At 42.6% G+C, this 25,198-nt stretch overlaps 2 protein-coding genes across 3 annotated transcripts in view; one reads left to right on the forward strand and one right to left on the reverse strand.

Annotated features, from left to right (window-relative positions):
* The window catches only part of LOC117527473 (DNA-binding protein RFX7-like), a 50,396-nt gene extending 46,845 nt beyond the window's left edge, over positions 1-3,551 (reverse strand). The window contains exon 1 of the mRNA XM_034189836.1: positions 3,098-3,551. Within this exon, the coding sequence (XP_034045727.1) occupies positions 3,098-3,219 (122 nt within the window). The 5' untranslated portion in view covers positions 3,220-3,551. The remainder of the gene's footprint in view (positions 1-3,097) is intronic.
* Positions 3,552-9,132: 5,581 nt separating this feature from the next.
* The window catches only part of tex9 (testis expressed 9), a 39,958-nt gene continuing 23,892 nt past the window's right edge, over positions 9,133-25,198 (forward strand). The window contains exon 1 of one of the 2 annotated variants that reach the window (XM_034161694.1): positions 9,133-9,222. In XM_034161694.1, the coding sequence (XP_034017585.1) occupies positions 9,161-9,222 (62 nt within the window). In that variant the 5' untranslated portion in view covers positions 9,133-9,160. The remainder of the gene's footprint in view (positions 9,223-25,198) is intronic. The other variant, XM_034161685.1, reaches the window with a different exon arrangement.

A 25,198-nucleotide genomic window follows, 5' to 3' on the forward strand; every position in this document is an offset into this window, starting at 1 on the left:
GGATGGAGAAGCTAACAAGTTCAAGACAGCGTGGCACTGTCTCAGTGCTCCTAATTCAGGGAAGACATTAAGTCCTATAATGAATATAGATTTTTCCAATCCCAAGACTTGAAAAATTAGGAAACTGTTCCCAAGTTATTTAAATCAATACATCCCTACCATTACTATACTTTTATAGTCGTATTTGTTTGTTGTTCTTCCACACAGAATTGTAATACTTCCAAAATTCATGATTTGAAATTTAGAACTCTTGAAAAATGTCCCATCTTAGAATGTAAAATTTATTGTAAAATTTAAGCTAATTTAATCTAGTCTTCTATGATGAAGGATGTGTTCTGGCTCATACTCTGTTCAGTGCTCATATAGACTGGGCGTAGGGTCGCAGTAGCTTAGGCGGAAAGGTCTACTGACCTTGACTTCACAAATGATGCTATGATCTTTAAATCAATAGTGACTGTAGCACTTGAGATGCTGAGTGAGGACTCAGTGTCTGGGTTTGTGACTGTCCAGGACTGTGACCCTCCTGGAGAAAGACAAAGCTCCAGGCTTTCAATTACTTCCTAAACTTGACCGTCTAAAACGTATCTGTGTCTGGTGACAATGTCAGTCTTTTAGAAACATTCAGTTATCTCTGCAGTAATTACGTCTCTGGGTCCTCGGTCTCTGAGGTTGAGGGATGACTGGGAGCAGTTTATGGAGTGATAAGGTCCCCAGATGGAGGCATTTTGCTCTTCCAAAAGAACGAAGGTCCAAGTCTTTAAGGTCCAGATGCTTCCTATTTCATGGCATAGTTGTGAGACTTGGATGCTAACCATTGACTGGATGTTTGTGGAACTAAGTCTCTTTGTGTCAAATGATCGGTTTCCATCAGGGGGACTCAGGTGAGGTATATCACTTACATTGTGAAGGAATGTCAGCTACAAGGTTTTGCATGTAGTGCATTTCTCTGTGTGTGATCCAGCACATGGGGTCCTTAGTGTTGAGGACCCCAGCAGCTGGAAATGGCCAAGGGGATGCCCACATGGCTGCAGCAGATAGATATTTTCAAGAAGTGAAGCTGGAACATTTGTCTGCCTGTGTGCTTGCCATCCAGGACTCTGGGCAATCCTGTACTGTGGTGGCTGCTGCAACGTGCAGGATAGGTGCACCCTCCCAGACTTGACCTAGCCTGACAATCCCTGATGCACTTCACAAAACTGTGTCAAAATCCAAGTCTTACTGTTTGAGATGTTTTGTAAACATGATGTCTACCCTCCTCTGCAAGTTAGCACGGTAACAATGAAAACAGAAACATGAAAAACACCCCAGGACAGGTTGGACTGCTCCTGTTGACTCTTAGACAGAAGATAGGTCACAACACTGTTTAGTGACACTGCGCAGGCCTGAATCAGGAAGGAAACCATGACAACAGTTTACATTCATTCACTGTTACTAGGAAGCTTATCGCTTAGTGCTCCAAGGACTTCATTAAGCTGTTTGTAAGACAGATTTGGCAGGTACATTGAATGACACCTGAGGCCAGGTTCTACAGAGACAAGGTATCAGTACAGATTAGCACTTAAATTAAAAACTCTCAGCCGTTTCCAGTAAAGAGCTCCCTAAGCAGCTTTGTTCTCAACCTTTAGTCTGCACAATGACATGGCAACACAAGTGAAACAACAAAACCAATTGTTATGTTTGATAAAGATTCTTTTTGTTTTTGGTCACCCGACACTGCTCTGGGTCACCACCACAGTGGATCCAGTACAGATCCACAATGGGAATTGGCACAAGTTTTATACCGGATGCTCTTCTTCATGGAACTCCAGTTCTAGTTGGAAAAGCATGGTCACGGCCCCCACTGTTCCTTAGCGGTCTCCAGGACGAGTATTAATCAAGACTGACTCTGCTTCACTTCAGAGATAAAAACCAATTGCTGGTAACACTGCTAGAGGAGGGTGTTTTTGAGGAATTCATTAAGTAATTCAGAAATTAATACACACATATTGATAAAAAGTGCACATTGACTACTGGCAGATCTGCTCAGTACTAATCCAGAGTGAACAGATGTCCCTGTTTTACACAGATAGTCTCCAGTTTTGATGGTCTGTACCCAGCTGGTGTTGTCCACAGAAACGTCACCATTTTCAACTGTCAGTTAAAAACCGATTGGAAAAAAGCCAGGCAGACGACTCCCGTTGTGCTTGTTGAGGACAACAGAGGGGGCTGGATGCTGACTACAGCAGCTTCATACCAGACTTCTAATAATCTCGCTAGTGTCAGAGAAAACACTCAGGTCAAACTTGACCACCAACTCACAGGTGTCAAGTAAATCCACACCATCACCACAAACATCTTTTCAAGCCAGGAGGTAACTCGTAACACGGGGTTAGAATTGAGGTGGGGATTGTGGGACTGGTACTACCAGGTGATAGGTAAGTGATGTATGTTTTTCTGAAACAGCTTAGCACACAATTTTATCAGTCTGCTTCCACCATAATTTATAACATGGTTACCATAGTCAAACTACTTGAAGCCAGAACTGTCGTCCGTTATCTTAATGAAAAACAACTGATATTTTAATGACAGCAGTGGCTACAGGTACATAAAACAGAAAACCTCTGACTGGCTGATCTTCACGGACTGACATCCCTTTTTCTCGAGTTTGTACAGATATAACTAACTCTAACCCTAACCCCGATCCATGGGACTTGAAATTCTTCCACCTGGGTACACAAAAGTTTCCTGTTGCTCTTTATGCTTCTACTTCTTGTACTGTAACTGTAAAATTCATGTTTTGGACTTTGTCTCTTCTACCTGTTGACACTTTGTTTAATGATATACCAAAACCTTCAAATGAGTAATGTGCTCCCACCACCACCCACCCACATAAAATAGGTTAGTTTTTAATTCCCATATGAACGTATGTGAATGAAGTTCCTGAAACAAGCAGGTGATGTTTGAATGAACTCCAAACCACAAGTGTTGATACCCCGCGTGGACTTCAGGTTTGGAATGAAACACGGAAACAAACAAACAGAAAAAGCACAGGCACTTGCTGAAATGTGTAAAACCAAAGTCACGCGTGCTTGAGGCTCCCACCCGGAGTGACCCTTACCAGATGGAGTTGTTGATCCGGCTCTGCAGAGTCCTGGCCTCGGCCCCCTGCAGGGTGGACAGCAGGCCGGCCAGCGGCTCCTCCCCGCGGCCGGGCCGCCGCTGGAGCTCCTCCTCGGCCATCACGGCGAGCCCCGGCACCGCGCTGAGCGGGAGGCGTGCACGGAGTGTGTATCCCGACTCCCGCCGCACCACTAAAGCGCGCGGAGCGGAGGAAGGCGCGACGCTGACGGCGCGGCAGCGCGCCCTGTCGATGATGTTGATGTTGTTGTTGTCAGCCAGTCGGCCCCCGACATTACTCGCTTCAGCTTTCTGTCCTGTCGCCAACAAAACCGGTTGAGCAACGAAATTACGCGTCGCCGTTAAACGTTCGGCAACGCACGCGCGACAAAATACAAGATATAAGTTTAATCGGTCGACACACGTGTGAACAAACAGAAAAAAACACCCAAACCCTCCGACGTACCAGGGTGAAACTCCGTACACGTGCACGGTGAGTGCGAGCTGTCAGCCACACGCATGCGCATTAACACAACCGGGACACGTTAGTGCATGTGCTGGTGCGCGTAAATATTTCCCCAAAGGGGAAAAAAGTCATTCAAACATTTTAACATAATTGTCATGTCAAAAAGCCACATTTGAAATGTGTGTGTGTGTGTGTGTGTGTGTGTGTGTGTGTGTGTGTGTGTGTGTGTGTGTGTGTGTGTGTGTGTGTGTGTGTGTGTGTGTGCACAGATAGAGTCTGTCATTTGTACTCGCAGCAGGTTTGGGTACATTGGAATTCCTGTGCAAAGCTCTCAAGTAAATAAATATAAAGGTATAACACAGTATAAAGGTATATATATATATATATATATATATATATATATATATATATATATATATATATATATATATATATATATATATATATATAAACCTTTATTTAACCAGGTTAGTCCCACTGAGATCAATACCTCTTTTGCAAGGGAGACCTGGACCATGGTCAATTTAAAGTTTCCATTCCACCTACCCTGCATGTGGCCTCAGGATCTCGCCACAGTATCTCTGTGCATTCAAAATGCCATCAATAAAATGCACCTGTGTTCTTCGTCCATAACAGACGCCTGCCCATACCATAACCCCACCACCACGATGGGCCACTCGATCCACAACATTGACATCAGAAAACCGCTCACCCACACGATCCCACACACGCTGTCTGCCATCTGCCCTGGACAGTGTGAACCGGGATTCATCCGTGAAGAGAACACCTCTCCAACATGCCAAATGCCAGCGAATGTGAGCATTTGCCCACTCAAGTCGGTTACGACGACGAACTGGAGTCAGGTCGAGACCCCGATGAGGACGACGAGCATGCAGATGAGCTTCCCTGAGACGGTTTCTGACAGTTTGTGCAGAAATTCTTTGGTTATGCAAACCGATTGTTTCAGCAGCTGTTCGAGTGGCTGGTCTCAGACGATCTTGGAGGTGAACATGCTGGATGTGTAGGTCCTGGGCTGGTGTGGTTACACGACGTCTGCGGTTGTGAGGCTGGTTGGATGACCTGCCAAATTCTCTGAAATGCCTTTGGAGACGGCTTATGGTAGAGAAATGAACATTCAATACACAAGCAACAGCTCTGGTTGACATTCCTGCTGTCAGCATGCCAATTGCACGCTCCCTCAAATCTTGCGACATCTGTGGCATTGTGCTGTGTGATAAAACTGCACCTTTCAGAGTGGCCTTTTATTGTGGGCAGTCTAAGGCACACCTGTGCACTAATCATGGTGTCTAATGAGCATCTTGATATGGCACACCTGTGAAGTGGGATGGATTATCTCAGCAAAGGAGAAGTGCTCACTATCACATATTTAGACTGGTTTGTGAACAATATTTGAGGGGAATGGTGATATTGTGTATGTGTAAAAAGTTTTAGATCTTTGAGTTCATCTCATACAAAATGGGAGCAAAACCAAAAGTGTTGCGTTTATATTTTTGTTGAGTGTAGATAGTGTCACACTGATGCCTCAAAGCAAGCAGGTCATGGGATCCCTTCCCACTCTTTCTGTGTGGAGTTTACATGTTCTCCTTGTGTTTGTGTTTGTGTGGGTTTCCTCCTGGTACTCTGGTTTCCTCCCACTTCCAAAGACATGCAGGTTAGGTCAAATGGATACTTTAAATTGACCATAGGTTTGACTGTGGCTGTCTGTCAGTATGTGGCCCCATGATATACCGTTGCTCTGTCGAGGGTGTACCCCACCTTGTGCCTAATTAATTAAATTTAATATGAATTTATTTCATTTATATAGCACCAAATCCCAACAAAGCTGTCTCAAGGTGTTTCACAAAAGTAAAGTCTAACCTTACCAAACCCTAGAGGAAGCACACAGAATACAGTGGTAAGGAAAAACTCTGTCTGATGATGTTGAGGGAGAAACCTCAAGCAGACCAGACTCAGAGGGGTGACCCACTGCTTAGGCCATTCTAACAGTTACAAGGTTTTTACAAAGTTTTTATCAAGCTGAAGAAACAGGAAACAGAAAAAAACTAGAGCAGCATCAAAAACAAAGTGCATTATTGAAATGAGCATGCAGTCATTGGTGCTACAGGTCATCCAGTGCCCTGGGGTGCAGGGCCAGTGTCCATCCATCACGTCATCAGTAGGCCACAGCACAAGCTGTCCTCATGGTGCAAAGCTCCAGCCTACTCATGACCCTTAACTGGAATAAACAGGTATACAAAAAGAATATCCACTTTATCCTTGTCTCACAACCCTTACACCACATTAATATTAATATAACAGATGTCATCTGAAGTTTGATCTTTCAAGCTAATGGAAGGTCAAAGGTCATGTGACCAACAAAAAGGTGATATATTAAAGGATTATTAACCAACTGCGAGGTCTGTACGGGGAAATAGCTGGCCAACGTATTGTTAGTACGGACCGAGCGTTACCGGAGGTCACAGTCGGTTAATAATCCTTTATTATCACATATTACAACAAAAATCTGCCCTATACTCATAAAACAGCCCTCATGAGATACAAAAGAAATGGGCCTGATAAATCCTACACTTGTCCTATCAACTTTACTGCCCTGAAAACTGTGGCAATAAAATCAGGGTGATACAAATCTTAAAACAGGGAGAGACAAAAAAAAAAGCAATTGAAAATACGAGGCTTTGTATCACCCCACTTTTCGTCCAATCAGGAGCCCTCATTTCTCAACCCCACCAATGACACACCCCCATCTTGTGTTACCCTGGTGACAAGTGCAGGATACTGATACAGGATCCAGATTATTTCATTCAACCAAGATGTCTGATCAAGGTGAGAGAGTTTTAGCCTCCCTAGCAGGGAGAATTCTACAACTTGAGTCTCATATTGAAGTTGTGAAACACCAAGACGTTAGTGAAGAGGACACTCATGACTTTATAGAGAGACATAAGAACTAGAACACCACCAGGAATACGGAGAGTGATGTGAACTTGTTCACTGAATGGCTGAGTGGAACCGAGAACGAGAAGAGAGGGCTCCGTGTTCTTTTCCCGGTGGAACTTGACAAATGGAGTTGGCAATAATTATATTGTTCTTGTTTTTTTATTTTTGTTGTAATATGTGCTAAAAATCTTATTACATGTCTGTTTATGTATCATGCCCCTCGTATCTGTATTGTCGCTCGGACTCGGGCTGGTACAGATACATCAGGGCATGATACAGGGCGTGATACATAAACAGACGTGATAAGGTATACTTATTACATGGCTATGACACTACGCGTGCTCTGATTGGCTGATTTCTGGTCTGATATTTTCCCATATCAAACCTTTACCATGACAATTGGTCCGGATTGCGTATCACATTCATTACAAACCGGAAAGATAAAAACACAATTAGAAAAACTAAGTCGTACATGAACATATGCCATAAATATCTAAACAGCATTGTAAAAAACACACAGATTGAAAGCTTACCAGCTAACGACCGGATTATCTAGCTAGACCATCTCAGCTAGTTTTTCATGGAGGTGAAGAAAGCGAACAGGTCTGATTGCGAGCCCAAAACCGTTGGCAGCTTTCACATTCGGGTGATACTGTAAGTTTGCGTGTTTATATGTAGCCATATAAAAATAAATTGTTAACCTCGCTTGTTCAGTTAATAATCCTTTAATATTAGTGTTTAATAGCAATAAAAGCATCCTTAACCATGCATCCTTTTTCTGTATCAGATTAATCCAATTAAGGTTCACTGGGGCTGGAGCCTGTCCCAACAGTCATAGGGCATGAGGTAGGCCCTGGAACGGACTGGCGTCTTGTCCAGGGTGTACCCCGCCTCACACCCTATGACTGCTGGGACAGGCTACACCGCCCCTTAAAATGTTAGAGGGAGTGAGATTATTTCACAGATTAAATATTATTTTCAAGATTAAACGGCACAATGTCTTTCATTTTTAGACAAAAAAAAACTTTTTTTCTTAATTTTGACATCACAAAACAATGAAAACACGTGTGTGTGTGTGTGCGCGTGCGCGCGTGTAATCCACTGACACATTCACTAAAAGTGCTGTGGAACTGTGCTTATCAGGGCATCAAAAGTAAATTTTTGGGTGTGTCAGTTAGACAGACGAGAATAGACAAACGACAAGATACCCACACACCAAATTGTCTGAGCTAAAAAGCCATTAAAAGGGCTCAGTCAGAGACAAATGCAAAAATAATATTTAATTTAGACATAAGTGTTCAAACAAAAAGTGCTAACAGTACAAAAAATAAATAAATAAAAAGAAGAAAAAGGGAGCAATAAAGTGAAATGTTTCCTTTTTTGCACTGCAAGCGCTTTTTGTTTAAACACATGTCGAAATTAGATTTTTGCATTTGTCTCTGCTTGAGGCCTTCTTTGTGTAAACCACTGAACACACAAACAAGGACAATAACAATATAGTGACAGAATAATATATCGTTTTTGTTCTTTACAGGAATTTCTACCATATTTTCAAGAAGTCTGGGATGTTGCTATGCAACCACAACCGCGTCTTCTGGGCGTATATGAAGCTTTGTATCGTTTAGAAGCTCTGAGTTTCAAATTTGTTCAGTACTCGAAGATTCATCATCCTCACGCTCTTGGAGGACATCTGCTGGCGAAGCGGATGTAAGACACCGAAATGTGGCATTTTTATGATGAGACGTTTTACATTTGAGTGATATTTGTACTGTACTGTAAGATATTCTGGCCTTTCCTACGACATGATCACACACATCTTTGCATATACCACATATAATTATTATGATTTTTTTTTCTTGCGAGAGATGTCAAAACATAAATCTCCCATAAGGTATAGTGAATAACTTACAATAAAAACACATTTTATTCTTTCGAAATGCTTTGAAGTCGAGGTTTCAAATCCCGCAAAGTCCCGCAAAACGTCGGACAGTTCGCCGCTCTGCGAGATTCGATCACACCGATCTCAGCAAGCAGCAGCCATGGGCAGCAACTCTCTGCCGCGCAAGGGATTATGGGATATCTCAATAGGGCTAAATAAAATGGTTCATTAGCATTAGTCATGTGGTACTGTGGGAATGAAACAAGTCTCGGCACAGTGCTTCAGTGACTTTATTGAAGTTGCGGTGTCTGGTGAAACGGCTGAAACTGGTTTTGGAAAAACGGCGACGTTCGTTGTCCCTTAGGTTAGTACAGATGTATGTGTGTGTGTGTGTGTGTTTTACGGCGATTTTCACTAAGGTTTAAAAAGATATATGTTGTTTGTGTGGCACAAGCTAACATATAGCATTACCAAAAAAAAAAAAAAAATTGACCGTTTGAACCTTCCATGCAGTCTATGATTGTAACATTCTCGCTTAAGGTAATGAAAACAAAGAACTTAAAGTAAAAGTTCGTTATTAGGTGTATTTAACGGAGCTGACATAGCGGCATCTTCATTAAATGCCCAAATATAAAATGTACAGAATATTACTTGCATACCAAACACTAAGGGAAATGACATAAAATCCTCTATGTAATGTGCACCTTTGTTGCAGTTTTTCATCTTGTTGTTAACTCCATCACCTCACAGTGTGCACGTCAAAGATGTCGCAGGAAAAAGCTGCCTATGGTTCAACAAAGAAGCACAATGACCCATTTCAATACAGGTAAGATCACCCGATATACAGTCTGTTGGTGTCCACCCAGTTTACAGATGTATGTGTGGAAAAGGCCTTCAGACCGTCGTTTCTGAACAAATATAGCAGTCAGCGCAGACTGAACGGTCCGCCCCTAAAAATCGGTCGGTCGGCCTTTTGCATCTGCGCATGCATCAGTTCGGACCGCAGCAGCACGTCTGAGAGGGAGTCTCTTCATCCAAAGCAATCAAATGGATTAATTGGATTATTAATCATCAGATGATAAAGTTAAAACCTCTTAAATCATTGTAAAGTCAGTTTTAAGCAGAAATGAGGCCGTAGTAAGCAGAAACTTGACGAAATTCTGTGACGCTTTGAAATGACCTATGCGCAGTGAATGCATCAGCTAGTAGCTCGTTTAGCCATGGCACTCACACTCTCACGAACTCCACTAGCTTAGCTTATGGCAAGCTAAAAGTGGACGCTCTCTGGCCGAACAACTGTCCAGTTTCTGGGTATTCTGTGTTAGTACGCAGCTTCATGAATTCCTGCGCACAAAGTAGTTCTCAGATTTACTGAAAACAGCTGAACTTCTGGCTGAGGGCACAGTGTACTTTCGCTTTGAGACAGGTTACCAGGTCTGCACTTTATAAACTAGCCTGTTAGGATGCAAACCGGATTAAGCCATTTCATCCTGTTGCAGCACTTTTTTGGATTGTTGGCGATTGTAGTAAAACAGCTCCCTGTGGAATAAACTGCAAGAGCTGCTTCTTGTACGTGTTTTGGACAAATAGGCAATTCATGCCCCCCCATGCCGAGGTGGGAGCTCATGCAAGATTTGTTCACTACTGAGTTTGCACATTGAAAATGTAACTATGGTCTTTAAAGATTTTTCCATCAATTTAACAGTCCAGGCCAGGTCTGAGGGCATATGGTGCCATGTGCCCTAGTCAGCACACAAGGGTCTTACTCCCTGGATGGCAACCATCCAGGCAGACAACCGGTCCAGCTCCACTTCTTGAAAGTAACCACCTGTCTGCTGTAACCACTTGGAATGTGGATGTCTCCTTGGCCTACTTCACCGCAGAGGTCCTCAACACTGAAGCATCTGTGTGCTGGATCATGCTGAGAGAAATGTGCCCCATGGCCAAAATGTCATAGCTGACATTCACTCACAATTCAAAAGTTGCACTCCCTGTTTCTTCAATCACATCCAAAAAAGCCTATAATAGTCCAAGCCCTTAGGGAGTCATGAGGGGGTATTGTGCAGATTTGTCTACAAGTACCAAATTTGGACCATATGTAGACAAGAACATACCTTTTTCATTTTTGGAGGGCGCCAAGCCAGGCACTCACTGGTGGCCACCATATCGGTCAAATTCAAGATGGTCACCAACAAACATGCGATTATATCAAAACTTCATAACCAAAAGCTGTAGGATCATGAATGAAGGCAGTTTTTATATGTTTTTGACATCAAGGATTTCAAATTTGACATCTGTTGTGACATTCACAGTCAGGATAACCTCCTAAAGGCATATAAAACATCATTTGGCGTTTTTTTTTTTTATTAACTGAATGTACAACTTGCTATATACAGTGGGGAAAAAAGTATTTAGTCAGTCCCTGATTGTGCAAGTTCTCCTATTTAGAAAGATGAGAGAGGTCTGTAATTTTCAACATAGGTAAACCAACTATGAGAGACAAAATGAGAAAAAAATCCAGAAAATCACATTGTAGGATTTTTAAAGAATTTATTTGTAAATTATGGTGGAAAATAAGTATTTGGTCAATAACAAGAGTTCAACTCAGTACTTTGTAACATACGAGGGCTGTCAATAAAGTATAGGTCATTTTTATTTTTTCAAAAACTATATGGATTTCATTCATATGTTTTTACGTCAGACATGCTTGAACCCTCGTGCGCATGCGTGAGTTTTTCCACGCCTGTCGGTGACGTCATTCGCCTGTGAGCACTCCTTGTGGGAGGAGTCGTCCAGCCCCTCGTCGGAATTCCTTTGTCTGAGAAGTTGCTGAGAGACTGGCGCTTTGTTTGATCAAAATTTTTTCTAAACCTGTGAGGCACATCAAAGTGGACATGGTTCGAAAAATTAAGCTGGTTTTCGGTGAAAATTTTAACGGCTGATGAGAGATTTTGAGGTGATACTGTCGCTTTAAGGACTTCCCACGGTGCGAGACGTCGCGCAGCGGTCCCAGGCGCCATCGTCAGCCTGTTTCAAGCTGAAAACCTTCACATTTCAGGCTCTATTGATCCAGGACGTCGTGAGAGAACAGAGAAGTTTCAGAAGAAGTCGGTTTCAGCATTTTATCCGGATATTCCACTGTTAAAGGAGATTTTTTTAATGAAAGACATGCGGACGGGTCCGTGTGTCGGGACGCAGCCGGCGCGGTGTGGCAGCACAGGAAAAACACCTCCGTGTTGATAACCATTTGTAAAATCCAGGCGGCTTTTGATGGCTTTCAGTGGAGTGAGTATATGAGAAATTGTTTAACAGCTTGACATGTTTCAACTTGTCCTTAAGGATTCCAACAGCGGTGTTTTTCCTGTGGCGGAGCGTCGCAGCGGCTGCGAGCTGATGCTGCAATCCGTCCGCACGTCTTTCATTAAAAAAAATCTCCTTTAACAGTGGAATATCCAGATAAAATGCTGAAACCGACTTCTTCTGAAACGTCTCTGTTCTGTCACGACGTCCTGGATCAATAGAGCCTGAAATGTGGAGGTTTTCAGCTTTAAACAGGCTGACGACGGCGCCTGAGAGCGCTGCACGACGTCTCGCTCCGTGGGAAGTCCTTAAAGCGACAGTATCACCTCAAAATCTCTCATCAGCCGTTAAAATTTTCACCGAAAACCAGCTTAATTTTTCAAACCGTGTCCACTTCGATGTGTCTCACAGGTTTAGAAAAAATTTTGATCAAACAAAGCGCCAGTCTCTCAGCAACTTCTCAGACAAAGGAATTCCGACGAGGGGCTGGACAACTCCTCCCACAAGGAGTGCTCACAGGTGAATGACATCACCGACAGGCGTGGAAAAACTCATGCATGCGCATGAGGGTTCAAGCATGTCTGACGTAAAAACATATGAATGAAATCCATATAGTTTTTGAAAAAAATAAAAAGGACCTATACTTTATTGACAGACCTCGTAATCTTTGTTGGCAATGACAGAGGTCAAACGTCTTCACCAGGTTTGCACACAATGTAGCTGATATTTTGGCCCATAACTCCATGTAGATCTCCTCTAGAGCAGTGATGTTTTGGGGCTGTTGCTGGGTAACATGGACTTTTAACTCCTTCAGCAAATTTTCTATGGGGTTGAGGTCTGGAGACTGGCTTGGCCACTTCAGGACCTTGAAATGCTTTTTACGGAGCCACTCCTTCGTTGCCTGAGTGGTGTGTTTTGGGATCACTGTCATGCTGGAAGACCCAGCCACGTTGCATCTTCAATGCTCTCACTGATGGACGGAGGTTTTGGCTTAAAATCTCATGATACATGGCCACGTTCATTCTTCCCTTAACACCCATCAGTTGTCCTGTCCCCTTTGCAGAAAAACAGCCCCAAAGCATGATGTTTCCACCCCCATGCTTCACAGTAGGTATGGTGTTCTTGGAATGCAACTCAGCATTCTTCTTCCGCCAAAAATGACTAGTTGAGTTTTTACTAAAAAGTTCTATTTTGGTTTCATCTGACCACATGATATTCCCCCAATCCACTTCTGGATCATCCATATGCTCTCTGCCAAACTTCAGACGGGCCTGGACATGTACTGGCTTAAGAAGGGGGACACGCCTGGCACTGCAGGATTTGAGTCCCTCTCTGTGTAGTGTGTAGCCTTTGTTACTTTGGTCCCAGCTCTCTGCAGGTCATTCATCAGGTCCCTCAGTGTAGTTCTGGGATTTTTGCTCACCATTCTCATGATCATTTTGACCCCACGGGATGACATCTTCCATGGAGCCCCAGATCGAGGGAGAGTATCAATGGTCTTGTATGTCTTCCATTTTTTTACAATTGCTTGCACAGTTGATTTATTCACACCAACCTGCTTGACTATTGTAGATTCACTCTTCCCAGCCTGGTGCACATCTACAGGTAACAGGTGGAGGACAGAAGAGCTTCTTAAAGAAGAAGTTACAGGTCTGTGAGAGCCAGAAATCTTGCTTGTTTGTGGGTGACCAAATACTTATTTTCCACCATAATTTACCAGTGTTGTATAAATACTAAAAATACTTCACCACTGTACTTAAGTACGTTTTGGGAGACTTTGTACTTTACTTGAGTTTTTTTAATTCAGCTTACTTTCACTTTTACTTCACTACATTTCCAACCTTAATTGCATACTTCCACTCTGATACATTTTCTATGCGCCATGCCATGCACGAAAAAAGTGGTGTTTTCACCCAGAGACACCACTGATTGCTAGTGACTGCAATGAAGTCAGGCCGATTTGTCATGAGGCATGTCCGGTAGGCTTTTTTGCGTTGCACACTTGGGGGGTGTTTGTCAGGAAAATGATCATTTCTCTACATTGATTACAGACCTGCAGCGGGTCTGTAATCAACTTTTCTGCAGCGCGGCTTTGCTTCGACCTGCGAATCACTGCTTCGATCTACGATTCGTGGATTTTATTTCGCTTTATCCTAATTTTTTCCCGCTAAAACCCTGAAGATTATATGTCTGTGAGTAATATTTAATATTTTTATGTTAAACCGACCTGTTATGGTCTTCTGAAACAGTTGATAGATGTATTTTAAAATGGGACCGATGCTAACACGTTAGCATGTCTATGGCATTTTCAGTGTTAAAGGTAGCATTAAGCTGTTCGCATCAGCACGTTTGTGTTGATTTGTGTTCGTTGTTGTAAAAGAGTCAAATTGTAATTTTTTAAATGTATTTTTATTCATATATTATAGCAACAACAATAATAGTCTACATAATAGACAATAATAGTCAGTAATAATAGACTAATAATGTTACAATACAATTTTAGAGAAAGCGACAAAAAGAACCTAATGAAACAAAACACAACAGAAAAGATAATACCATGTAACAATGAAAATAAATAAATACATATAGAAATAAATAACTGCTTCCTGTGAATACCTAGTGAGTAGCCTACTCTCGTTTAGATTTTGAAACCTTAGTAGAGAAGCTTGAATCTTCAACTGGACTGGGTTGCTTGACGCGAGGACGTTTCGCTTCAAATCGCAGAAGCTTCCTCAGCTAAAATTCTTGCTCTGGTGGTCTGACTTCTGTCTTGACTCTTGTTCTCTACAAGAGTAGAGAACAAGCAAGAGCAAGAATTTTAGCTGAGGAAGCTTCTGCTCTTCTCTACAAGAGTCAAGACAGAAGTCAGACCACCAGAGCAAGAATTTTAGCTGAGGAAGCTTCTGCGATTGAAGCGAAACGTCCTCGCGTCAAGCAACCCAGTCCAGTAGAAGATTCAAGCTTCTCTACTATGGAAACCACCTGGACAACTGAGAGCCTACACAGAAACATTGCGACCAACTGTGGGCATGAGGCCCTGGCACTGGTACGTATGTTGTGAAAGTGTAGTGACACGGACCCACAACAGGGGGCGCAAATGAACGGACAATAGAAGGAGTCAAGTTTGAACACTTTACTGTTGTGAATGCCACAACCATACACAGCAGATTATAGAATGATACAAAGTAAATGGATAAAGGTGTTGTGTGGGCAGGCTCGACGATAGGAGACGTCCGTCTAAAGAAGAACCGGAACCACACGATTTCCTCCGCCACCGAACCCGAAGGATACTGGAGCCGCCAGGTCCCGAATCCCCCAAGTGGCCACCGTCTCCGCATGTCGGATCTGGTACTGCTGGCGAAGAGCAAAGACAGTCAAGTGTGGGTGTGTGTACACCCAGTAACAACAACGGTGGGAATTCCACCTCAAATCAAACACTCGTGCAGCTCCTGTTTCAGCACTTATCTGGAAAGAGTGAGAGGCGAAGACGTCGGCACTCTCACAAACCACCAATCAGCGGGCAAGGCTCCACAGGAAAGCGGCTGCAAAAAGAGTTCAGACTAAGATACAGTTTAGTTTATGGCTGAGAATATTACCTCCTTAGAAGAACGATATCTCGGCGACATGGTGGAGGTGTCATCCTGCTTTTATCTGGGGTGAAGTGCAGATGATCGGTGACAGCTGTCATAGCTGATGAGTGACAGCTGTCACCTCAGCTGTTCCTGTGAGGTGGCAGCGCCCTCTCGTGCCTGAAGCCCGCACTTCAGGCAGGGCGCCCTCTGGTGGTGGGCCAGCAGTACCTCCTCTTCTGGCGGCCCACACAACAACGTAAGCTGGAAAAGATTTTGAAACCTTGTTTCTGAAGTGTTTTTGTGTGATGTGCACAATTTTCAGTATTTTGACTAATACTACCAGTCATTTCAAGCCCAGATTGTTATGTGTCGGACGCAGCTCGGAGAACCGACCAGCGTTTGAAGGACCCAGTATGAAATAAGCAGAGCACGGTACAAAGGCTAACTGAATTTAATACATAACAGTGATACAAAAAATAACAAAAGAAAGTGCGGTCTGGCGTGGTGCGCTCCCAGCAGCGCTAACGGTCCGGAGCCAGAAGCTGTTCGGACCCAAGGACCCCGCCGACACCCCCCAGGTGGCCGCAACAAACCGAGTCTGTGAAAGAAGGAACCATTATGTGAGTCCACACTCTACACACAGAGAGAACACTTAAAGGTGTACAAACAGCAAACACTTCCTGGCTTGATTACTAATCAACTTCCCAACCTGCAGGCATGGAACGTCCAGTTCACAAAACTCCACTGCAGTGGAAGCCGATACATGACTAACATACAGCTCAATATAAAAAGGTGTGAGGGACACCACATTTACTGACTGTATAAATGTTAGTCACAAAATCTAACGTACCTCAGGAAGTGTGCTGATGAGCGTGAGACCTCACCCCCTCCTCTTTCACAGACCGTGCATCAAACCTGGACGTTCTCTGCATCCACTGATGATGAGATGGCTCCCGAGACGACGATGTCACCCGTCTGGTCACAAGGTCGAGTCTCTGGCAAATACACACTGTATACTCCAGTCTTAAATGCCACCATGTTCCAATCCATATAGATGCACCTCAGCTGTGAGTCCTGACGAGCCGCAGGTGATCAGGGTGAGGTCCTGATAACCTCAGCAACACAGCCACTCAGTCCCAAATGCAAGCCACCTGGAAGGAAAAACAAAAGACAGAAACAAAAAGGCAGCCAGGCCCCCCAGCCATACAACACAGATAAACTTAAAAAAAAAAACTCAGTCCATTTTTTATTATTAACATTTACTTGTACTTTTACTTTCAATACTTGAGTACATTTAGTTGTACATTACTTGTCATACTTAAGTACAATAAATACTAAATACTTTAAGACTTTTCAATCAGTGACTTGAACTTCTACCAGAGTCATTTTTTTAATGGGTATCTGTACTTTTACTTAAGTGTGATTTTCCGGTACTTTATACAACACTGTAATTTACAAATAAATTATTTAAAAATCCTACAATGTGATTTCCTGAATTTTTTTTTCCCATTTTGTCTCTCATAGTTGAAGTGTACCTATGATGACAATTACAGACCTCTCTCATCTTTCTAAGTAGGAGAACTTTCACAATCAGGGACTGACTAAATACTTTTTTACTCCACTGTAGTCCAGACCCCCATAGAGATTAAATTCTAATGCAGATTTGTCTGCATGCATGAAATTTGGCCCAGGTGTAGACCAGACTAATTTTAATTTTGGAGGCCCTTTGTCTTTTAATGTGAACAATGTAAATGTGGCCACATGTGTGAATACTACCTCACGAGCCGAGCACCAATCACATAGCAACTATGAGAAAATGTCAGTACTGCATAGTCTGATCTAATCTAGGTGTCATCATTGTTCACACGTCCACCTTCATTTAAGGGCTCCTGTTTCTGGAGCCAACACTTACGTAGGATCACTGCTCCCCACATTAGTGATGGGACATCATCTTTGATGAATCAAATCATATCAACTTTATTTATAAAGCACTTTAAAAAACAGCTGCGGCTGAAACAAAGTACTGTACACAAGGGGACATATAAAAGGCAACAAACCACAAAGTACAAATACCCCCCCCCCCCCCCCCCCAAAAAAAAAAAAAAAACTAAAACAAGTAAAAACAGTTAAAACAGCCAAAACAGATCGAGAATCTCATTCTGGGTTAAAAGCCAGTACATAAAAGTGGGTTTTAAGATTAGTTTTAAAAACAAAATGAAGAGGCCTGCCTGATGTGGAGCGGTAACTCGTTCCACATCTTTGGAGCCACAACAGAAAAAGCTCGGCCCCCTCTGAGCATACGCTTGCACCTCGGCACCTCCAGGAGGAGCTGATGAGCTGACCCGCGGTGGCGAGCAGGGGCGTAACAATGAAGCACCTCAGAGAGGTAGGGTGGGGCAAGGCCATTTAAAGATTTAAAAACAAATAAAAGAATCTTAAAATGAATTCTAAAATGCACAGGCAGCCAGTGGAGGGAGGCCAGGATAGGTGTAATGTGCTTCCTCTTACTTGTACCAGTTAGCAGACGGCGGCAGCATTCTGAACTAGCTGGAGACGTGCAAGGGAGGACATCAATCATAAGAAACCCAACCAGTATTGTACTGTATGGTAAAGCCGTCCAAAGTGGGCAGTTGTCAAAAACCGAGTGGCCATACAAGGAGTAGACTAGTGAGGGAAGCCACCAAGACTCCCATGACTGTGACTGGAGTTACAGGCTTCTGTGGATGTGATTAGAGAAACTGTGTATCATGCAAATTTTGCCTGTTTTATGACCAGTTACCGAGTTTAATGAATGAATGAATGAAATTTCAACTCCAGTTTGCCAGAAGCCACACGTGAGACTCAAGCCTAGACTTAATCTGTTTTGTTGTATTATAGTACTTCTCTGCACTTCTGGATCATGAAGGTGTAACAGAACTTGTTCACTCGCATGTATTTCTGGACACATTTTAAATTCTGACCTCAAAATTCAGGATTGCCAGTTATTCAGACCAGGATGGTAAATCATAAATATTACACAATAATCAAATTGTTTATCCCCTATTTCATATACAGCACTCTTGAAAGCAGAAGTGGATTTCAGAACAGCTCGAGAAAGTAAGCAGCAAAACCCTTATTGAAATTACTGTAATATTTAATTTTATCTAGCGCTTTGAGCGTCTGATGCAAATGGAAAATCGCTATATAAATGCAGTCCATTCATTTATTTTATTTATCTATTTATATTTTATTTATTTAATACAATCCCAATTCCATTGAAGTTGGGACGTTGTGTAAAATGTAAATAAAAATAGAATACAATGATTTGCAAATCCTCTTCAACCTATATTCATTTGAATACACCACAAAGACAAGATATTTAATGTTCAAACTGATAAACTTTATTGTTTTTGTGCAAATATTTGCTCATTTTGAAATGGATGCCTGCAACACATTTCAAAAAAGCTGGTATGACAGTGGTATGTTTACCACTGTGTTACATCACCTTTCCTTCTAACAACACTCAATAAGCATTTGGGAACTGAGGACACTAATTGTTGAAGCTTTGTAGGTGGAATTCTTATTCTTGCTTGATGTACGACTTCAGCTGTTCAACAGTCCAGGGTCTTCGTTGTTGTATTTTGCCACACGTTTTCAATGAGCGACAGGTCTGGACTGCAGGCAGGCCAGTCTAGTACCCACACTCTTTTACTACGAAGCCACGCTGCTGTAACACGTGCTTGGCATTGTCTTGTTGAAATAAGCAGGGACGTCCCTTAAAAAGATGTTGCTTGGATGGCAGCATGGGTTGCTCCAAAACCTGGATGTACCTTTCAGCATTGATGGTTCCATCACAGATGTGTAAGTTGCCCATGCCATGGGCACTAACACACTCCCATACCATAACAGATGCTGGCTTTTGAACGTTGCGCTGGTAACAATCTGGATGCTCTTTTTCCTCTTTTGTCAGGAGTTCACGACGTCCATGATTTCCAAAAACAATCTGAAATGTGGACTCATCGGACCACAGCACACTTTTCGGGCCCAGAGAAGGCGGCGGCATTTCTGGATGTTGTTGATGTATGGCTTTCGCTTTGCATGATAGAGTTTTAACTTGCACTTGTAGATGTAGCGACAAACTGTGTTAACTGACAATAGTTTTCTGAAGTGTTCCTGAGCCCACGTGGTAAGATGCTTTATGCAGTGATGTCAGTTTTTAATGCAGTGCCACCTGAGGGATCGAAGGTCACGGGCATTGAATGTTGGTTTTCGGCCTTGCTGCTTACGTGTAGAAAGTTCACCAGTTTCTCTGAATCTTCTGATTATATTATGGACTGTAGATGATGGAACCCCTAAATTCCTTGCAATTGAACATTGTGAAACATCATTCTAAACTGTTGGACTGTTTTTTCACACAGTTGTTCACAAAGTGGTGATCCTCGCCTCATCTTTGCTTGTGAACTGCTTAGTCTTTTGGGGATGCTCCTTTTATACCCAATCATGAGACTCACAATTAGTGTCCTCAGTTCCCAAACGCTTATTGAGTGTTGTTAGAAGGAAAGGTGATGTAACACAGTGGTAAACATACCACTGTCCCAGCTTTTTTGAAATGTGTTGCAGGTATCCATTTCTAAATGAGCAAATATTTGCACAAAAACAATAAAGTTTATCAGTTTGAACATTAAATATGAGGTCTGTCCATAAAGTAATGGTCCTTTTTATTTTTTTCAAAAACTATATGGATTTGATTCATATGTTTTTACGTCAGCCAAGCTTGAACCTTCGTGCGCATGCGTAAGTTTTTCCACGCCTGTCGGTTGCGTCATTCGCCTGTGAGCACGCCTTGCGGGAGGAGTGGTCCAGCTCCCTCGTCGGATTTTCATTGTCAGGAAATGGCGGAATGATTTGGGCTTTTTTTCCATCAGAATTTTTTCAGAAACTGTTAGAGACATGCAGCTGGAAACCATTCGAAAAATTTATCTGGCTTTCGGTGAAAATTTTACAGGCTTCACAGAGAATAAGGAGTGTTACTACAGCTTTAAGGACGGCCCACAATGGCGCTCGGCGCGCCGCGCTCCAAGCTGCGACGACGAGGCAGAAACCACCAGATCATTTCTAAACGGATGGCTCTGTGGAGCCGGGACCGTTGTGTGCAATTTCTCTGGTTATCACAAGAGCTGGACATAAGCCATTTTCTGGCAGATTTCACTTTTAACAAGAGATTTTGTCATGGAAGCTGAAACCACCACCAGTAGAGCTCCCTCTACTGGTGGTTGGCTCTCACTGCGGTATTGTATCACTTCCTGTTCAGGAGCACAGCTGTGTTTTGCTGTATCTGTTAGCTGTTTAATCTGCGCAGTTAGATTGATCTAGTTAACTAGATAACGATTTGTTTCACAGTGTAATCTTCACGTGCCTTAACTAAAGCACTCCGTCTGCTGAATCACCTCTAAATTATTTACACATTATTCACTTTGTGTGTTTTTAGGAATCCGCTAGCTTAGCGCAGCTACTAGCTCTTAGCCGGTTTAGCATGGCGGCTTCTCCTGTCTCTCCCGCACTTTTCTGCTCTGGGTGTGAAATGTTTAGTTATTCCTCGGCCTCCTTTAGCAGTAATGGTACTTGTAATAAGTGTAGCTTATTCGTAGCTTTGGAGGCCAGGCTGGGCGAATTGGAGACTCGGCTCCGCACCGTGGAAAATTCTACAGCTAGCCAGGCCCCTGTAGTCGGTGCGGACCAAGGTAGCTTAGCCGCCGTTAGTTTCCCTCTGGCAGATCTCGAGCAGCCGGGAAAGCAGGCCGACTGGGTGACTGTGAGGAGGAAGCGTAGTTCTAAACAGAAGCCCCGTGTACACCGCCAACCCGTTCACATTTCTAACCGTTTTTCCCCACTCGACGACACACCCGCCGAGGATCAAACTCTGGTTATTGGCGACTCTGTTTTGAGAAATGTGAAGTTAGCGACACCAGGAACCATAGTCAATTGTCTTCCGGGGGCCAGAGCAGGCGACATTGAAGGAAATTTGAAACTGCTGGCTAAGGCTAAGCGTAAATTTGGTAAGATTGTAATTCACGTCGGCAGTAATGACACCCGGTTACGCCAATCGGAGGTCACTAAAATTAACATTGAATCGGTGTGTAACTTTGCAAAAACAATGTCGGACTCTGTAGTTTTCTCTGGGCCCCTCCCCAATCGGACCGGGAGTGACATGTTTAGCCGCATGTTCTCCTTGAATTGCTGGCTGTCTGAGTGGTGTCCAAAAAATGAGGTGGGCTTCATAGATAATTGGCAAAGCTTCTGGGGAAAACCTGGTCTTGTTAGGAGAGACGGCATCCATCCCACTTTGGATGGAGCAGCTCTCATTTCTAGAAATCTGGCCAATTTTCTTAAATCCTCCAAACCGTGACTATCCAGGGTTAGGACCAGGAAGCAGAGTTGTAGTCTTACACACCTCTCTGCAGCTTCTCTCCCCCTGCCATCCCCTCATTACCCCATCCCCGTAGAGACGGTGCCTGCTCCCAGACCACCAATAACCAGCAAAAATCTATTTAAGCATAAAAATTCAAAAAGAAAAAATAATATAGCACCTTCAGCTGCACCACAGACTAAAACAGTTAAATGTGGTCTATTAAACATTAGGTCTCTCTCTTCTAAGTCCCTGTTAGTAAATAATATAATAATTGATCAACATATTGATTTATTCTGCCTTACAGAAACCTGGTTACAGCAGGATGAATATGTTAGTTTAAATGAGTCAACTCCCCCAAGTCACACTAACTGCCAGAATGCTCGTAGCACGGGCCGAGGTGGAGGATTAGCAGCAATCTTTCATTCCAGTTTATTAATTAATCAAAAACCCAGACAGAGCTTTAATTCATTTGAAAGCTTGACTCTTAGTCTTGTCCATCCAAATTGGAAGTCCCAAAAACCAGTTTTATTTGTTATTATCTATCGTCCACCTGGTCGTTACTGTGAGTTTCTCTGTGAATTTTCAGATCTTTTGTCTGACTTAGTGCTTAGCTCAGATAAGATAATTATAGTGGGCGATTTTAACATCCACACAGATGCTGAGAATGACAGCCTCAACACTGCATTTAATCTATTATTAGACTCAATTGGCGTTGCTCAAAATGTAAATGTGTCCACCCACCACTTTAATCATATCTTAGATCTTGTTCTGACTTATGGTATGCAAATTGAAGACTTAACAGTATTCCCTGAAAACTCCCTTTTGTCTGATCATTTCTTAATAACATTTACATTTACTCTGATGGACTACCCAGCAGTGGGGAATAAGTTTCATTACACTAGAAGTCTTTCAGAAAACGCTGTAACTAGGTTTAAGGATATGATTCCTTCTTTATGTTCTCTAATGCCATATACCAACACAGTGCAGAGTAGCTACCTAAACTCTGTAAGTGACATAGAGTATCTCGTCAATAGTTTTACATCCTCATTGAAGACAACTTTGGATGCTGTAGCTCCTCTGAAAAAGAGAGCTTTAAATCAGAAGTGCCTGACTCCGTGGTATAACTCAAACTCGCAGCTTAAAGCAGATAACCCGTAAGTTGGAGAGGAAATGGCATCTCACTAATTTAGAAGATCTTCACTTAGCCTGGAAAAAGAGTCTGTTGCTCTATAAAAAAAGCCCTCCGTAAAGCTAGGACATCTTACTACTCATCACTAATTGAAGAAAATAAGAACAACCCCAGGTTTCTTTTCAGCACTGTAGCCAGGCTGACAAAGAGTCAGAGCTCTATTGAGCCGAGTATTCCTTTAACTTTAACTAGTAATGACTTCATGACTTTCTTTGCTAATAAAATTTTAACTATTAGAGAAAAAATTACTCATAACCATCCCAAAGACGTATCGTTATCTTTGGCTGCTTTCAGTGATGCCGGTATTTGGTTAGACTCTTTCTCTCAGATTGTTCTGTCTGAGTTATTTTCATTAGTTACTTCATCCAAACCATCAACATGTCTATTAGACCCCATTCCTACCAGGCTGCTCAAGGAAGCCCTACCATTATTTAATGCTTCGATCTTAAATATGATCAATCTATCTTTATTAGTTGGCTATGTACCACAGGCTTTTAAGGTGGCAGTAATTAAACCATTACTTAAAAAGCCATCACTTGACCCAGCTATCTTAGCTAATTATAGGCCAATCTCCAACCTTCCTTTTCTCTCAAAAATTCTTGAAAGGGTAGTTGTAAAACAGCTAACTGATCATCTGCAGAGGAATGGTCTATTTGAAGAGTTTCAGTCAGGTTTTAGAATTCATCATAGTACAGAAACAGCATTAGTGAAGGTTACAAATGATCTTCTTATGGCCACGGACAGTGGACTCATCTCTGTGCTTGTTCTGTTAGACCTCAGTGCTGCTTTTGATACTGTTGACCATAAAATTTTATTACAGAGATTAGAGCATGCCATAGGTATTAAAGGCACTGCGTTGCGGTGGTTTGAATCATATTTATCTAATAGATTACAATTTGTTCATGTAAATGGGGAATCTTCTTCACAGACTAAGGTTAATTATGGAGTTCCACAAGGTTCTGTGCTAGGACCAATTTTATTCACTTTATACATGCTTCCCTTAGGCAGTATTATTAGACGGCATTGCTTAAATTTTCATTGTTACGCAGATGATACCCAGCTTTATCTGTCCATGAAGCCAGAGGACACACACCAATTAGCTAAACTGCAGGATTGTCTTACAGACATAAAGACATGGATGACCTCTAATTTCCTGCTTTTAAACTCAGATAAAACTGAAGTTATTGTACTTGGCCCCACAAATCTTAGAAACATGGTGTCTAACCAGATCCTTACTCTGGATGGCATTACCCTGACCTCTAGTAATACTGTGAGAAATCTTGGAGTCATTTTTGATCAGGATATGTCATTCAAAGCGCATATTAAACAAATATGTAGGACTGCTTTTTTGCATTTACGCAATATCTCTAAAATTAGAAAGGTCTTGTCTCAGAGTGATGCTGAAAAACTAATTCATGCATTTATTTCCTCTAGGCTGGACTATTGTAATTCATTATTATCAGGTTGTCCTAAAAGTTCCCTGAAAAGCCTTCAGTTAATTCAAAATGCTGCAGCTAGAGTACTGACGGGGACTAGAAGGAGAGAGTATATCTCACCCATATTGGCCTCTCTTCATTGGCTTCCTGTTAATTCTAGAATAGAATTTAAAATTCTTCTTCTTACTTATAAGGTTTTGAATAATCAGGTCCCATCTTATCTCAGGGACCTCATAGTACCATATCACCCCAATAGAGCGCTTCGCTCTCAGACTGCAGGCTTACTTGTAGTTCCTAGGATTTGTAAGAGTAGAATGGGAGGCAGAGCCTTCAGCTTTCAGGCTCCTCTCCTGTGGAACCAGCTCCCAATTCAGATCAGGGAGACAGACACCCTCTCTACTTTTAAGATTAGGCTTAAAACTTTCCTTTTTGCTAAAGCTTATAGTTAGGGCTGGATCAGGTGACCCTGAACCATCCCTTACTTATGCTGCTATAGACTTAGACTGCTGGGGGGTTCCCATGATGCACTGAGTGTTTCTTTCTCTTTTTGCTCTGTATGCACCACTCTGCATTTAATCATTAGTGATTGATCTCTGCTCCCCTCCACAGCATGTCTTTTTCCTGGTTCTCTCCCTCAGCCCCAACCAGTCCCAGCAGAAGACTGCCCCTCCCTGAGCCTGGTTCTGCTGGAGGTTTCTTCCTGTTAAAAGGGAGTTTTTCCTTCCCACTGTCGCCAAGTGCTTGCTCACAGGGGGTCGTTTTGACCGTTGGGGTTTTTACGTAATTATTGTATGGCCTTGCCTTACAATATAAAGCGCCTTGGGGCAACTGTTTGTTGTGATTTGGCGCTATATAAATAAAATTGATTGATTGAATTGATTGATTGATTGGAAAGCCGCGCGGAGGCTTTGCGCATC

The sequence above is a fragment of the Thalassophryne amazonica genome, chromosome 2, assembly GCF_902500255.1.
Source record: "Thalassophryne amazonica chromosome 2, fThaAma1.1, whole genome shotgun sequence".
Taxonomy (NCBI): Eukaryota; Metazoa; Chordata; class Actinopteri; order Batrachoidiformes; family Batrachoididae; genus Thalassophryne; species Thalassophryne amazonica.